General features: G+C 41.0%; 1 protein-coding gene across 2 annotated transcripts in view; it reads left to right on the plus strand.

Annotated features, from left to right (window-relative positions):
* si:ch73-138n13.1 overlaps positions 1 to 13924 on the plus strand; it is a 57896-nt gene that overhangs the window by 10966 nt on the left and 33006 nt on the right. For both annotated transcript variants that reach the window (XM_039771714.1, XM_039771715.1), the window contains 2 exons: positions 9276 to 10733; positions 11563 to 11662. In XM_039771714.1, coding sequence (XP_039627648.1) covers positions 9304 to 10733; positions 11563 to 11662 — 1530 coding nt within the window. In that variant the 5' untranslated portion in view covers positions 9276 to 9303. The remainder of the gene's footprint in view (positions 1 to 9275; positions 10734 to 11562; positions 11663 to 13924) is intronic.

Consider the following 13924-nt stretch of genomic DNA (forward strand, 5'->3'; position numbering starts at 1 on the left):
ACTCTATCTTTCTTCTTGCTCTTTTATTATCACTTTCATATACCTGTTTGTGATTTTTTCCCATCTCTTTTTCCCATCAGTAGTTCTACACTCTTCTGTATTTAAGACATTTTTCTTTTCCATCACACCATCCTTCTTCAGCTTATATATAATTCATTGATGCTCTTTTTTTGAGTTTTCTATTATGTAAAGCACATTTGGATTCTCTGCCTTGCAAAGTGTTGATTTGTGTCGGGGAACTGATATGCCCCTAGGTCCTAATGCCTACTGGTGCCACAGGATGTTTAATGACCTTAAGCCTGAGTTAACAGGGAACCATCACTGGCCTGTCTGGTCTTCTCCAAAGCCTATTAACTCCCAGTCTGACTTCTAAAGTAAATCTGCAACTTTGCTTGCAAGGGTGCATATTAGCAAGTGTGGTGTGGTTCAAAAACAAATGTGCCCAGTGCCTCTCTGCTCATTTTCCAAGTTGGAGAGCAGAATAGTTTGGGGGCTGTAATTGGGATGTTTCTGACACTACCACATATGTCTGGCTTGGCTAATGTGTAACAGGAAGTCATGTCTTCTCCTACTTCACCATACTCCCCTCACAAACAGTCATACACTCCATTTATACTCACTCATTCAAATACATATATGTGTGGTGTGCAGCCTTATCCCACAGCATAGCTGAACTTGGATATGAAAGCAAATCGAGAAAAGAGATGTTCTAGGATTTTACTCTTGGGACCCTTTTGTCCTTTGGATGCCCTGAAATACATTGCTCTTGTGCTGCCAATCTCCATGTGGCATTGCATTTCAGACTGCAGTCAGGTGTTAAGTGACAAGGGAAAATGACCTGAGAAAGATGAGGCACTCTGATGCTCTGTTATAACTACACCATTTAATTCTTTTGTTTTTGATGCTTGTCCTCCTTTCCTTCATGTTAATTTACATTTTTTTCTCCTGAGGTGGTAGCATACCTGTCTCCTGTTGCTCCATTAGCCTTCATAGTCAAACCCTGACTTTGGATATTTTTTACAGTTTCTTCTAACAAATGATGTGAACAGGTATCCACCAGATGCCACCGTGGCAACTCCCTCTTATGCTCTGCTTTGGGTTTTCCTGCACCTGTGTGTGTATGTGTATGTGTGTGCATGTGTTTCATCTGTGATCCACGTCTGCTTCAAGTAATCCACCAGGAATGCGAGGGAGGTGGCGACTGCAATTAGCTCAAATTACTGAGCTGGGTAGCCTTTGATTATGGGGTGGAAAGAAAAAGATGGGTCTGATGGGCTCCTCTGTTCCTCTGAGTCAGCAGAAGTGCTGGGGTGGAGTGTGGTAGGGGGGAGTCCCAGTGTATGTTCATTGTGACAGCAGTCAGTGTTGGGGAGATGAGCTGGCTATTCCTGAGCAATGGCTTCAACTTTACTCACAGACTGCCTGGAAAAGAGAAGATTATTTTGACTGTCCTGGAGATGAAGATACAGAAAGGTAGTTTTTCTATAGGTCATTGTGTGATTTGAGAGCTGGGATGAACTGCTGCTGGAGGACAGCAATACATTTTTTTTGTTTATTTTTTTAGATGAGAAGTGCAATTAAAACACTATAAAATAAATACCAAATATGTTATGAAAGATGATTTTATTTACAACAGGCAAATTGTAGGAAAATATATTCTAGGTAAAGCTGAAGGTGGGTTGGATCAGTATCTAATTGACAGTGGCAGAAAGAGAGCTTTGCATGACCACACATATGATTACTGAGCTGCTTCTGCCAGACATATCCTCTTTTCAATGTAGCATCTCATTTTCAGTAGAGACTTGTTTTCACTTTGGCGGTGAAGTTTCTCACTGTCATGTTGTGCCATTATTTGGCCTCTCAAATACCAACAAGATTTCAAGGGTGTTTGGTTTTATTTGCGCGTAGCTTAGAATGGGCTCCTTTGCTTGGGTTTTGGGTTTCAGCTGGGCTGCTAGTATGAGAAGCCACAGGGCACTTACACTTCTCACCTGCTGCTTTGGCTTAGTGTGAAGGCTGGCTCATATTTGCAATTAGGAAAATTATTTTGTCCAAATATGTCCCTGCATATTTAACATACTTCAGGCTAGTACAGCCACAGTTTCAAGAAAGCCTAGCAAGTTTGTTTTTATTCCCTAGGTGCATATGCAAAATTTATTTTTTGTTTTGTTTTATGTTGTTGAATTCTCTTTCTAACTTTTTACTGGAAAGGTGCATTAAGTTGCAACTGATTTTAACATCATGCCTGCCGCTAAAGCCAATGGCATAGTAGTAAGCTGCCTGTTGCCTTCTTTCCGTATCCAATTCAAGTGCTTTGTGTTCTGCCATCAGTTATTATTTACTTAATATAGCACCCTTCCAAAAAGGCCTTATACAAGGAACAGAAAATATTAATCAAAGAGACCTAGGATAATATGGTATTTTATTAAAGAAAATTCAGATCTAAATAGAATCTTGGGAATCTACAGGGACACAGGTCAAACTGAAGGGCACTATTATATATAGAGTAAAGTACGCATACTCTTGTACTTTAGTTTCAGTCTCACAAACAGAATGTGAAATCTCTGCTCTTTTTCAGTTTTATCAAACTGGTTAATTCCTGAAGAGTCATTTGCATGTGTGTATGTATGTTATCTGTACCCTATGTATATTTAACGCTGGTTTGTGTGTAAGTTGTGTGCGTATGTCGTAGTCATAGTCGTACAATCGCATGTTTAGATTACATTGAAATTCCTACTTGCATGTTTAACCAACAGGTGAGATGTTGCCACTCTCAAATGTCATATGTATATTTATATAATTAGATAATGTATGTTTGTATGTATGTAGAATATGTTAGGGTATGTGTCTGGGCCAGACACTATTCTAGCAATGTCAGCCAGGAACCAGCTCTGGACAGGGCAGAAGTCCATCACAGGTATTATGTAAAGTACATCTTTGTTTCTCCTTGCCATCAGTAAAATTGTATGTCATCCTAATGATTTTTTTATTTCCATCCCATCATAGCTTTATTTTAATGGTGACATCTCTACCCCGGCCCTTAGTGCCTATGTGTTTTTGTGAATTCATATATCTATCCCAGCCCCTCCTGAGAGTCCTGATGTTTTTTGTGTTGTTTGACACTGTTGTGCTGACAGTAGAAGACTACAGCAAGTCCTGTCTAGAAACTGTCAATGAGGCTGAGTTGAGGTGGGGGTTGGAGCTGATGCCTTTTTTACTGACTGGGAAGTTAAAGAAAAACAAAACCCCAGGGATTGTATAGAAAAGGCAGAAACACAAAAAATAAGGCTTGGCCTAGTTAGAAGAGCTCTTGGCAGACTAACACAGCAGCTAACCGCTTAGGATTTGTTTATTTTTCACTGAGAATGTGGTCAGTGGAAGGGCTTGATCAGGCCTTGCTGGCCTGGTTGTTAGGTCCCCACTGGTATCCTGCTGATTAAGAAATCATCCCACGGCCTGATATGCCATCATTTCCTCTGGGCCAGCTGCTCCAAACACAGAAAGGATTCCTGCTCTCATGCCTCCATCTGCTTCCTGTGAAGCTTGTATCCAAGTTCTGAATTGCCCTCTAGGTTGGGATGACTCCCTGTTTCTGTTTATGGGTCAGCAGTTTGCTCTTAGTATGGTCACTCACTGCAGATTGGATTGGTAAGGATAGAGACTGCCACTCCTGCACTGGTTTGATTTATTGGTCTGTTAAGCACTGTATAGGTAAGCAAGCTTTATTATAGCACCATTCTATATTGTATAATTGCTTTCATATTTCTACTACTGGAGATGTGGCTGGTCACGTTACTTGTAAGACATCACATAGTAAACCAGTGGCTGGCAATATTACAGCCCACGCCTTCACTATGAGGCTTCATTGTCCTCTATAAAACAAGCCATGTATTGTATATAGTTTCTTTCCATTGTAAATGATCCCATGGTAGTTTACAAGTACTGTACAATCATTTCCATATTTCCACATTTGGAACACAAGTGGGTGAGCATCCCTCAGTGTCTGTTACTGACAAGCATTTTTTAATAGCACCTTTTTGTAGTATACACATCCACAGAGCTCAATGCAGTTATATTTTGATGTCCTCCACATTTGCATGATATGACAATAGGCACTTTTAAGTGTGTGGAGTCATTTTCGGTGGGAGTTGAATCATTGTGCTAATTGTTTTTCTCCTATTTTTGTTTTCTTTTATTGTATCTATATATCATTTGTTTTATTAGTAAAATGCTATTGTATTGTTCTCATTTTTTAACTATCTGATGCCATGTATTCCCGTTTAAGGCTGTGAGGAGCCATGGCGTTCTCTGGCACAAGGCAGACACCAAAACTGAATTTGACACCAGGACAGGACAGGAAGGATGGGTTACTCATTGTCACATTACTTCATAAATTGGTTTCACTGTATGCTCCTCTACATTCTACAGATGCCCACATGCCGTACTGTGTCTTCTTAGGAGTTCACAAACAATGACTGAACAGTACATAAATGATAATTAGATGCCTCTATTTGTCTCTGTATACTGCTTGAATTAATTGTAAGTTTCTGTTTATTTATTTTGCTTCACTTGTCTTGCACTAGCCCACATATTTAGCTCCATCTCCTCTGTAACTGTTGTGCCCAGGGTATTAGCCACATAGAAAAACGAATAGGCTATAGGTAGATTCAGAAACAAATGAATTAAGGAATTTTAATTAGGCAAATTGAAACTAATCAATGCAATATGTCCCTGTGGAAATTTTATCATTCTGTTTATAGTACTTCCATCAGTCCATAACATCTAGCCAAGGTATAAACAACTGGTGCCACTCTCCACTTTATATATTTATGTATTTATTTTTTTATAACCTCACACTTTAAAATTTGTCTGAAGTTTTCCTTGATTAGATAATCTTTATTAATCTCATAGAGAAATTCAAAGTATTGGAAGCAGAATTGCAATCTTCCAATGGTCTGCTTTTCCTTTTGATCACAGTTAAATGTCTTAGTCTGTACGTAATTAGAACATTAAAGCAATCTAGACGCGAACAGGCCATTCAGCCCAAGATCGCCAGTCCTATCCACTTAATTCTAAAAAAAATTGCATGTAGTTTTGAAAGTCCCTAAATTCTTTCTGTCTACCACACTTCTTGGTAACCTATTCCAAGTGTCTGTGGCTCTCTGTGTAGAGAAAAGCTTCCTAATGTTTGTGTGAAATTTACCCTTTACTGTGAGTGCTGTGCAGAGTGGAGACAGACCCTCTGCATTCTTCCTAGTTGATTCTGGAGTTCGTCAGGGGTGTGTTCAGTGCTTGCATGGACTGGGTGTTGGCCAGGGTAATGGGGTCCAGTGGCTGTAGGGCATCTGTTGGTGAAGAAAGATTCACTGATCTTGACTTAGATGATGATGCTGTGATCTTCATGGTGTCAATGGAAGCTCTAATCGGGGCATTCAAGAAACTGAGCGAGAAGTCTGAGTGTCTGGGCTTGCGAGTGTCTTTTATAAAACCAAGATCCAGGCTTTTAATGACCTCTTGGGCACAGCCATCAGCAGTGTGTCTGTCTGCAGAGAGAGTGTTACTGACCTCATCAGTTACATTCATGTCTCTGGTGACTCTTCCTATGAAGTCAGTTGAGGGATTGAGAGAGTAAGTGGGGGTCATGATGTTGCTAGAAAGAGGTGTGCGGCACTCCCAATATCTATGCAAAAGGATGAAGGTCCAAGTCTTTACAGTCCTGGTGCTTCCTGTCTTGCTATATGGTTGCAAGAAATGGACGCTATCCAGTGACCTGTGATGAAGACTGGACCCCTTCAGTACTGTGTCTGTGTCCTTGGGTTACTTCTGTTTTGACTTTGTGTCGAATGACTGGTTGCTCTTAGATTCCTGAATGAGGCACATTACCTGCATTGTGAGGGACATCCATTACAACAGTATGGCCATGTGACGTGATTCCCTGATGAAATGATTAGCCAAGTGGCTGGACCAGGCCAAGGAGACACCCGCTTAACACTGGCTGTGGCAGACAGGTTGTCATTTACGGAGGGTGGGACTGGACTACCTGGGGTTTTGCCAACCAGGATCCGGAGCTATTTTGTCAAGTGGTGGGTGTGGCAACACACTATACATGCATCCTGACCTGATCTGAGTCTCGATCCAATGTACTAATGCCCTTCATAATCATCACTTCAATCATGTCACCTCTTAATCTTCTTTTGATTAAACTGAACAGGCTTAGATCTTTTAATTTTTATTCATAATTCATCCCTTTAGCTCTGGACTGAGCTTAGTTGCTCTTCTCTGGACTTTTTCCTAGCACTGCTATGTCATTTTTGTAGCCTGGAGACCAAAACTATACACAGTACTGCAGATGAGGCCTCACTAGCTCATTATAAAGTTTGAGCATAACCTTCTTGGACTTGCACTCCACACATTGTGATATACAGGGTGACACAGAAAAACGGGAACTTTTGAAATGCGTAGTGGCAGCCATGTACAGTTGGCAGCACTGCGGAACAGAGACCTCGAGCTGTAAACAATCTCTCCATTTAGTAATCAATTGCAAGGCAATCAATGGCAGCTGTGCGAGAATTGTTCGGTAACCGTGTCATCTCAAGATTCGGTGACATTCCCTGGCCCTCAAGATCACCGGATTTGTCCGTTTGTGATCTTTTTCTTCTGGGGCTACCTTAAGAGTCGGGTCCAAGGACACTGAATGAATTGAAACAAAGAATTCAAGACGAAATTCGTGGTATCCCAGCTGAGATGTTGCAGCGATCAATGGGGAACCTCAACAGCAGATTGGAAGAATGCATACGTACAGGAGGACGCTATCTACAGGACGTCATTTTCAGACATTGATAATTTGGATTACTGTCTCTTAAAAGGCAAGTTGTAGTGGTTCAATTGCTGTCAATAAAATTTTTTTGTTGAATTTCTTCTGTTTTTATTGGGTTTTTCAAAAGTTCCCGTTTTTCTGTGTCACCCTGTATAACCTAACATTCTGTTTGCTTTCTTAATGGCTTAACACTGTCTGGAAGTTGATAGCGTAGAGTCCACTGTAACTCCTAAATCCTTTTCATAATGTGTACTCTTGATTTTCAGACCTCCCATTGTGTATTCAAACCTAACTTTTTTACTTCCTATGTGTAATACTTTACATTTACTGACATTAACTTTCATCTGCCACAAAATGGGCAGAGTGGTGGCTCTGAGGCTAAGGATCTGCGCTGGTATCCCAAAGGTTGCTGGTTCGAAACCCTGTCCCCTACTCTGCTGGGCCCTTGAGCAAGACCCTTAACCTTCAATTGCTCCAGGGGCGCTATACGTCTGACCCTATGCTCTGACCCCAAGGGGTATGCGAAAACTAACAAATTCCTAATACAAGAAATTGTATAATGTGAAATAAGAACAAAAAAAAATCTGCCCAAGCCTGTATGCTGTCCAAATCCTTCTGTAATGATTAAATGAATTGCAAATTGTCTGCCAGTCCACCTATCTTGGTATCATCTGCAAACCTAACCAGCTGGTTACTTATATTCCTATCTAAATCATTTATTTATATTAAAAATAAAAGTGTCCCTAGCACTGACCCCTGTGGAACAGCACTCTTCACATCAGCCAGTTCTGGTAAGGTTGCTTGGATCTGCCCGGTCACCCTTTTTATAGAACAGGATAGTATTTGCCCTTTTCTAGTCCTTTGGAGTCTCTCCAATATACAGTGACTTCCTAAAAATGTGTCAGGGGTTTATATATGAACTCACTACCCTCCTTAAGAACTCAGGTGTAAATATTATCTGTCCCTGGTGATTTTGTTTGATTTCAGCTTATTTAATCTGAGCAGCACTTCTCCCTCTACAATTTCTAAATCACTCATTATCTCCTTAGTAGTCCCATTTACTTTTGGGAGGTTATCTACTTCCCCACTTGAAGACCACATAAAAATGCAAGTTTAGCATGTCCACTGTTTCACTGTCTGTAATTTTTTTTATTCCCTTTAACTGCTTCTGATGCACTTCATCTCCTCCTTGGCTGTTTTTTTTTTTTTAAACTACTAAAAGAATGTCTTCAGGTTATCTTTTGCCTTATCTGCTATATTCCTCTCCAACTGTCTTTTAGCCTTCCTAATATCCTTCTTAATGGTTGCCCTCATGTTCTCATATGCCCTACGATTCACTCTGGAGTTATTAGTTTTGTATGCCGTATACAGCTGTTTTTTTTTTCTTTTGCAGTTTCTTTTATTAACCCACTGCAGAGTTTTTTCTTTAATTCCTTATTCCAAATTTAGGTATGTACCTGTTTTGCATTACATGTAAAATATTTTTAATCCTGTTTCAGTGCTGCTTGACTGTCTCCACCTTTAAAAGCTAATCCCTTTCTATTCTCCTTAGACTTTGCCACATCTGCTCAAAATTTGCCCTACCAAAGTTAAGCTTAATAATTTTAGTCTTTGTATCCTCACTCTTACAAAACACTGAGAATTGTACTACATTATGGTCACTTGACCCTAGTGATTCAATCACCTCTACACCTTCAATTCTATCCTGATTATTACAAAATACTAAATCCAGATAGGCTTCACCCTTCATTGGTGCTTTAACATACTGTGTTAAAAAAACGGTTGCTCATTACTTCTAAAAACTTGTGCTCCGATATTGGCAAGGTTATTCCAGTTAATATTCGATTAATTAAAGTCCCCCATTGCTATAATACCCCCAGTAAACTTGCCTTTTTGATTATACTAAAAAGGTGGGCGTTAAAGGTAATGTCTGCATTAGGTGGTCTATAACACACTCCTAAAATAAAGCCTCTTTCCCTAATGCTTTACAGGCAAAGCCACATGTCCTTACTGAAATGGAACTCCTCGTCCAGCTGAAGAGGAATTTTGTATTTAAATTCTGCTTGACTATTACAACAACCCCACCTCGTTTTCGCTTCTGTCTGTCTTTCCTAACAAATGTGCATCCATCTATGCTATACTTTTCTCCATCTTTGTTATTTAGCAGAGTTTCTGTTATTGCTATAATAATCATAATAATTATCGTAATTATGCTTTGTTACATACAACACACTTTCCTTATTGTTGATACTTCTAGCATTAAGGCAAGCAATGTGTTACTTCTTCTATATTTAAACATTGGGTTAGATTTTACATTACTACTTATTTTTATTTCTATACTGTTTGTTCCACTATGTATAATTCTAAACTGGGCTTGTCCTAAACTCCATGCCCCCCCCATTCCCTAGTTTAATCATTAGTATAATCATTAACTTGTTCTTTATTTCTGCCCTTCTAGGCACTTTATGTGTTGCCTGGGACCCTGAATGGCGACAAAAGTGGATAAGAGTGCCAGCCCTGGTGTGGCTGCTCTCACTGATCCATGGGATAGTGAAGCAAAGGTACAACGAGGACCGGTCAGCCCTCTGTCCGACTCTAGCAACAAGTCGTCTGAGCCAACTCCAGCACTGATCCTGCAAGAAGAAGGTGGCAAAATGCTCAGTGGTAGCAAAGGCAAGCCCACTCCTGCTCCCAAACCCAGGCTTACCCCAAAACCCTTCACTGCTGAAAAGCCCTTGGGTATGAGGCCCATCCTTGCTCCAAAACCACTTGGCGATGGGAGCAAAATAGAATATTCCAAGAAGTCAAGCTTTGGATCCAAGCATTTTCTAGAACAAGATTCACCATGCAGTGATGTTCTGCAGGAAGAGTCTCAGAAAGTGACTATTCGTGAGTCTGGTGGAATACCATTGGCTCAGGCCTTGGACATGAAAACTTACAAGTCTCGAGACTACTTGTCTTGCAGGCCAGGGAACCAGAAAGAGAACCAGGGAGAAGAAAACCCCTCCATCACTCCACTTAACCGGACCAAATCCATGGACTACCTCAGCAAACAAGAAACAAGAGAAACAGGCTTGTCTGTCATCCCTAGCGGGGAAGCTGTACCACACTTACGTTCAAGACCCAAACCCAGACCAAGGCCAATGTCAACGCTTTTTGCAACCGCTGGATCTAGTTCATTACCGTCTTCTGCTGAAACATTAGATTCGATAGAAAAGCCCCCATTTCGAACTCCAAGGCCCCTCTCAGCAGACCTGACAGCCAAATTTGAATCTAGTATCCTTTCGACTCCAGCAGGTAGCAAAATGCCCCAAGATGAAGTCAAAGAAAATCTGCCAACTCCACAAAAGAAGCCTTTGGATTTCAACCAAAAAGTAGGGGAAGAAAAAGAAAAGAGTGGGTGGCGGAGAAGCCTACACTCTAAAGTATCAACAGAAGAATTGGACAAGGTGTCTGATTATAGAAATGTGGCGTGCAAACAAGAGGTGAAGTTGGCACAGTGGTTAACAGAAGAGAAAACACTTAAAGACGAGAAACCTGATATTGCCCAATTGATTGGAGAGGGCTTTCAAAAGCCTCTTGAGGAGAGTGAAGTGAGGTCCCTGTGTGCCAAGAACAAGACCTTAGGGATGGACATTCCTTCCCCTGCTTCCGAGATGGAGTCAAAGACGTCCACATATGGAAGCAACATCAAGCGACGTATTAGCCTGTTGCTGGACTCCAGTTCAAGTGGTTGTGGTTCCAGTGTCATTGAACGAGAGACTTCATTGGTTGCCTCTGCCAGCCCCTCAGAAAACGTTGGTGTGGGAATTAGGCAACGCATTAGGGAACTGAATGCTGAACCAGCAGAAATCCAAGTGGATCTCCAGAAAAGGTCACTGCCAGCTCGAGAACCGTCTTCTGATTTCACAAAGAGGTGAGTCTGTAGAGGGTGTGATAGAAGAGATTTGGAAACCATCAGGGAGACTGGTCTGAACCACGAGGCTTTCCATATGAAGGAGAGAAGAAAAAACAATCCAGTAAAGATGCCAGATTTTTTTCCATCCCTTTAGAATAACCCCAGATCCAGCCTTGTTCAATGGGATTGAAGGACGGGGGAGTTCCCTTCAAGATTTCAGCTATCAGTTTTGATCTTATTTCGAACCTTCAAGTGTCATGGCTCACTTTTGGAAATGTTGTACATGACAGTGGAAACTGACTGTGGACATTGTTTTAAAAGTATGTTCATAGGATGTGGTTAAATTGCTTACTTGCTTTGTAAAAATGTGGGTGAAATATAGCTTCAGGGAAGTTATAGTCTCTAAATTTGTCACACAGCTTCGGAATTATAATCTTAGAAAGGCACAGTTTTGAGAGCAAGACTTTTTCAGTGATGTTTGTACAAGTGTACACCCAGTAATCCCACTTGAAGGTGCAGGAGGAAGGTTGCTGAGGCATGAGAGAGAGATAGCAGTGAGTGGTCTGTGTATTGGCTTGAGGAGGGATTGGGTGATTAGGAAGAAAATGTTTGAAGAGTAAATAGTGTTGGCATTGTCAATTGCAGATTGATGAGACTGTTACAGAAGATGGAATGTAGAGCAATGAGAGTGCAAACTTGTCAATTACACAGACTGGGAGTATTTGTCATTGTTATGTTACACATTTTGCTATGGATGAAGTGAGGCATTGTGATGTTTTGGAGTTGTACTTTACTCTTATAAATCTTGCCTTCCTTGTCACCAGTTTATTTTTTTACATTTTTTCAGCATGTCGAAATCTTTGGAGAGAGAGCATACAGCTAGTCCTTCAGAAGGCTCCATCACAGTGGAGGATGACTCCAGGCAGCGATGGTGGCACCAACAACAGGCAAGTCCTGTCATGCTATACCTTTTCTTGTTGAATGTTTTACGATAACATGGGGAAGTGCAAATTCAGATTGAATGTAATTTTGTAACAGGGGTGATAATTGCCACAAACTAAATATTCTATTGTTTTGAACTTTACTTTTGTATTCATGCCTCAATAAAATTATGAAGTCGAGGTTTCTCTTGCAACTGATGATTCTGCACTATGAAAACATTTCTCTCACATGCCCTTTTTGCGTCTTTTGTGGCGTATTGGTGCTCTTTTACACCTCTGGAAAACTGAGTTAAAATCCCAGCCTGGCAGTGTTCTACTATATCGGCATGTTTCTGAGAAATCCTCTTGTTTCTAATAATTAGAAATATAGAAATATAGTATGAATATGTACTGTATATTAGTATATGACTGCATATTAGATACAATTTTCCATTGCCGTCTTCTGTATTCTGGAATTTAAACTGGTTACATTACAATACCTTAAGAAATCAGGACTATTGCCATCTCTGTATTGTTACTTATTAGCCACATCGTCTAACTTGCCCCTGCATAATTAATTAACTGGTGAGTTTAAAATAAAATTACCACTCAAGAGAGAGAGAGATCCACAATGGGAGAATCTCTTCTTTAATTCCTGAGTTTTGGACACCTATCAGGTGTCATCATCAGAGGAAAATGGTTAGACGTACAGGAATCAAAGGGGGTAGATGGGTGTAAGAGAGCTGGTGGATTAATATGGTAGGGTTTAGAAATACATTTAACTGGGACAAGGTACAAGTAAGATTCAGGGCAAATACTAAGAGTGCCAGAGAGCTGGCTGAATCGTGGCTGTCAAATCAAAACACCATTAACATACACTTGGACATGAACCCAGCATATGTAGGCTTAAAAAGAAGAACTTCAAAATAATAAAGACTTTAAGGCCAACACCCTCTTCCCCCAAATCCCTCTCCCCTTGAGCTTGCAGCTTGGACGTGAGACAAAGAATTGGCTTTGGTCTGAACAGAATAGAATAGAATGCCTTTTATTGTCACTATACACTTATACAATGAGATTAAAAGCAGCTCCTTCAGTGCAGACATATATGTAGAACACAACAAGTAAATAAACAAATAAACAAATGGTGCAAAAAGTTGCAAAGAAGTTACAAAAAAATTCTGCAACGCTATATACTGTGACAGATAGAGGGGGCTGTCATCCCCTTGAACCCTAAGACTTGACGCCAGACACCAGGTAAAAGTCCAAATTATTAATTTATTTGAACTAAACAGTGCACAAAGCACCCTCCTCTCCACAATACTCATAAATAAACAATACACAATAATCAATAATCAATCCTCCTCTCCCAGTTGCGTTGCCACCCTTCAACCCAGCTCAGCTCACTCATCTGGGATCTCCCACAGTCTTATATTCCCTGACCCGGAAGTGTTTCCGTACACTCGGTCCATGTGACTTCCTAGCACTTCCAGGTCAGATGAAAACTCTTCTTTTCATCCCGGAAGTACATCATTCCTCCTGTCGCTGTGACTAAGACGTACTTCTGGGTTATAGGGCACGTAAGAGTCTCTGGGCCTCCCTGCAGCGTCCTCAGTTGGCCCCTGTAGTATCCAGCAGGACAGTGGATGAAAACTCCATTGTCCATAATTCCCAGCTGGCATTCTGGGCACCTCCATACTGCAGGGAGGGCTCCACCTGGTGGCCTGGGGTTATTGGCCGGGATGACTGGCCGGCCATAGTCCACAATACATGCAGAAAGTATAATAACTATTGCACTATTGGGTTATTGCACATAATTTAAATATTGCACAATAATGATGATCATGTGCAGTAATTAGTGGATGTTGGACCCAGAGAGTAATGATATTGTACAGTATACAGATATTGCACAGTTATTATCAGTACCATTTAGATATTGGATATTGCACAGTTGATGGATAGAAGGAAGTCCAGGGGTTGGAGGGTTAGACTGTGTAGTCAGTGCATGTGTGAGTTCAGAATGGTTATGGCTTTTGGGGCTTTTGTCCTTGTGATGCACCTGTAGTGCCTCCCTGAAGGCAACGGGTCAAACAGATCAGATCCAGTGTGGGAGCTATTCTTGATGCTGTTTTTTGCTCTGCTGAGGCTGCGGGAAGTGTAAATCTCCATCAGGGAGGGGAGAGGGCAGCCGTTGATCTTCTGTGCTGCCTTTACTACTCTCTGAAGTCTCTCCCTGTCAGCGATGGTGCAGCTGCCATACCATACTGTGATACAGTACGTCAGCAGGCTCTC

Source organism: Polypterus senegalus, chromosome 12, assembly GCF_016835505.1.
Source record: "Polypterus senegalus isolate Bchr_013 chromosome 12, ASM1683550v1, whole genome shotgun sequence".
NCBI classification, from domain to species: Eukaryota; Metazoa; Chordata; class Cladistia; order Polypteriformes; family Polypteridae; genus Polypterus; species Polypterus senegalus.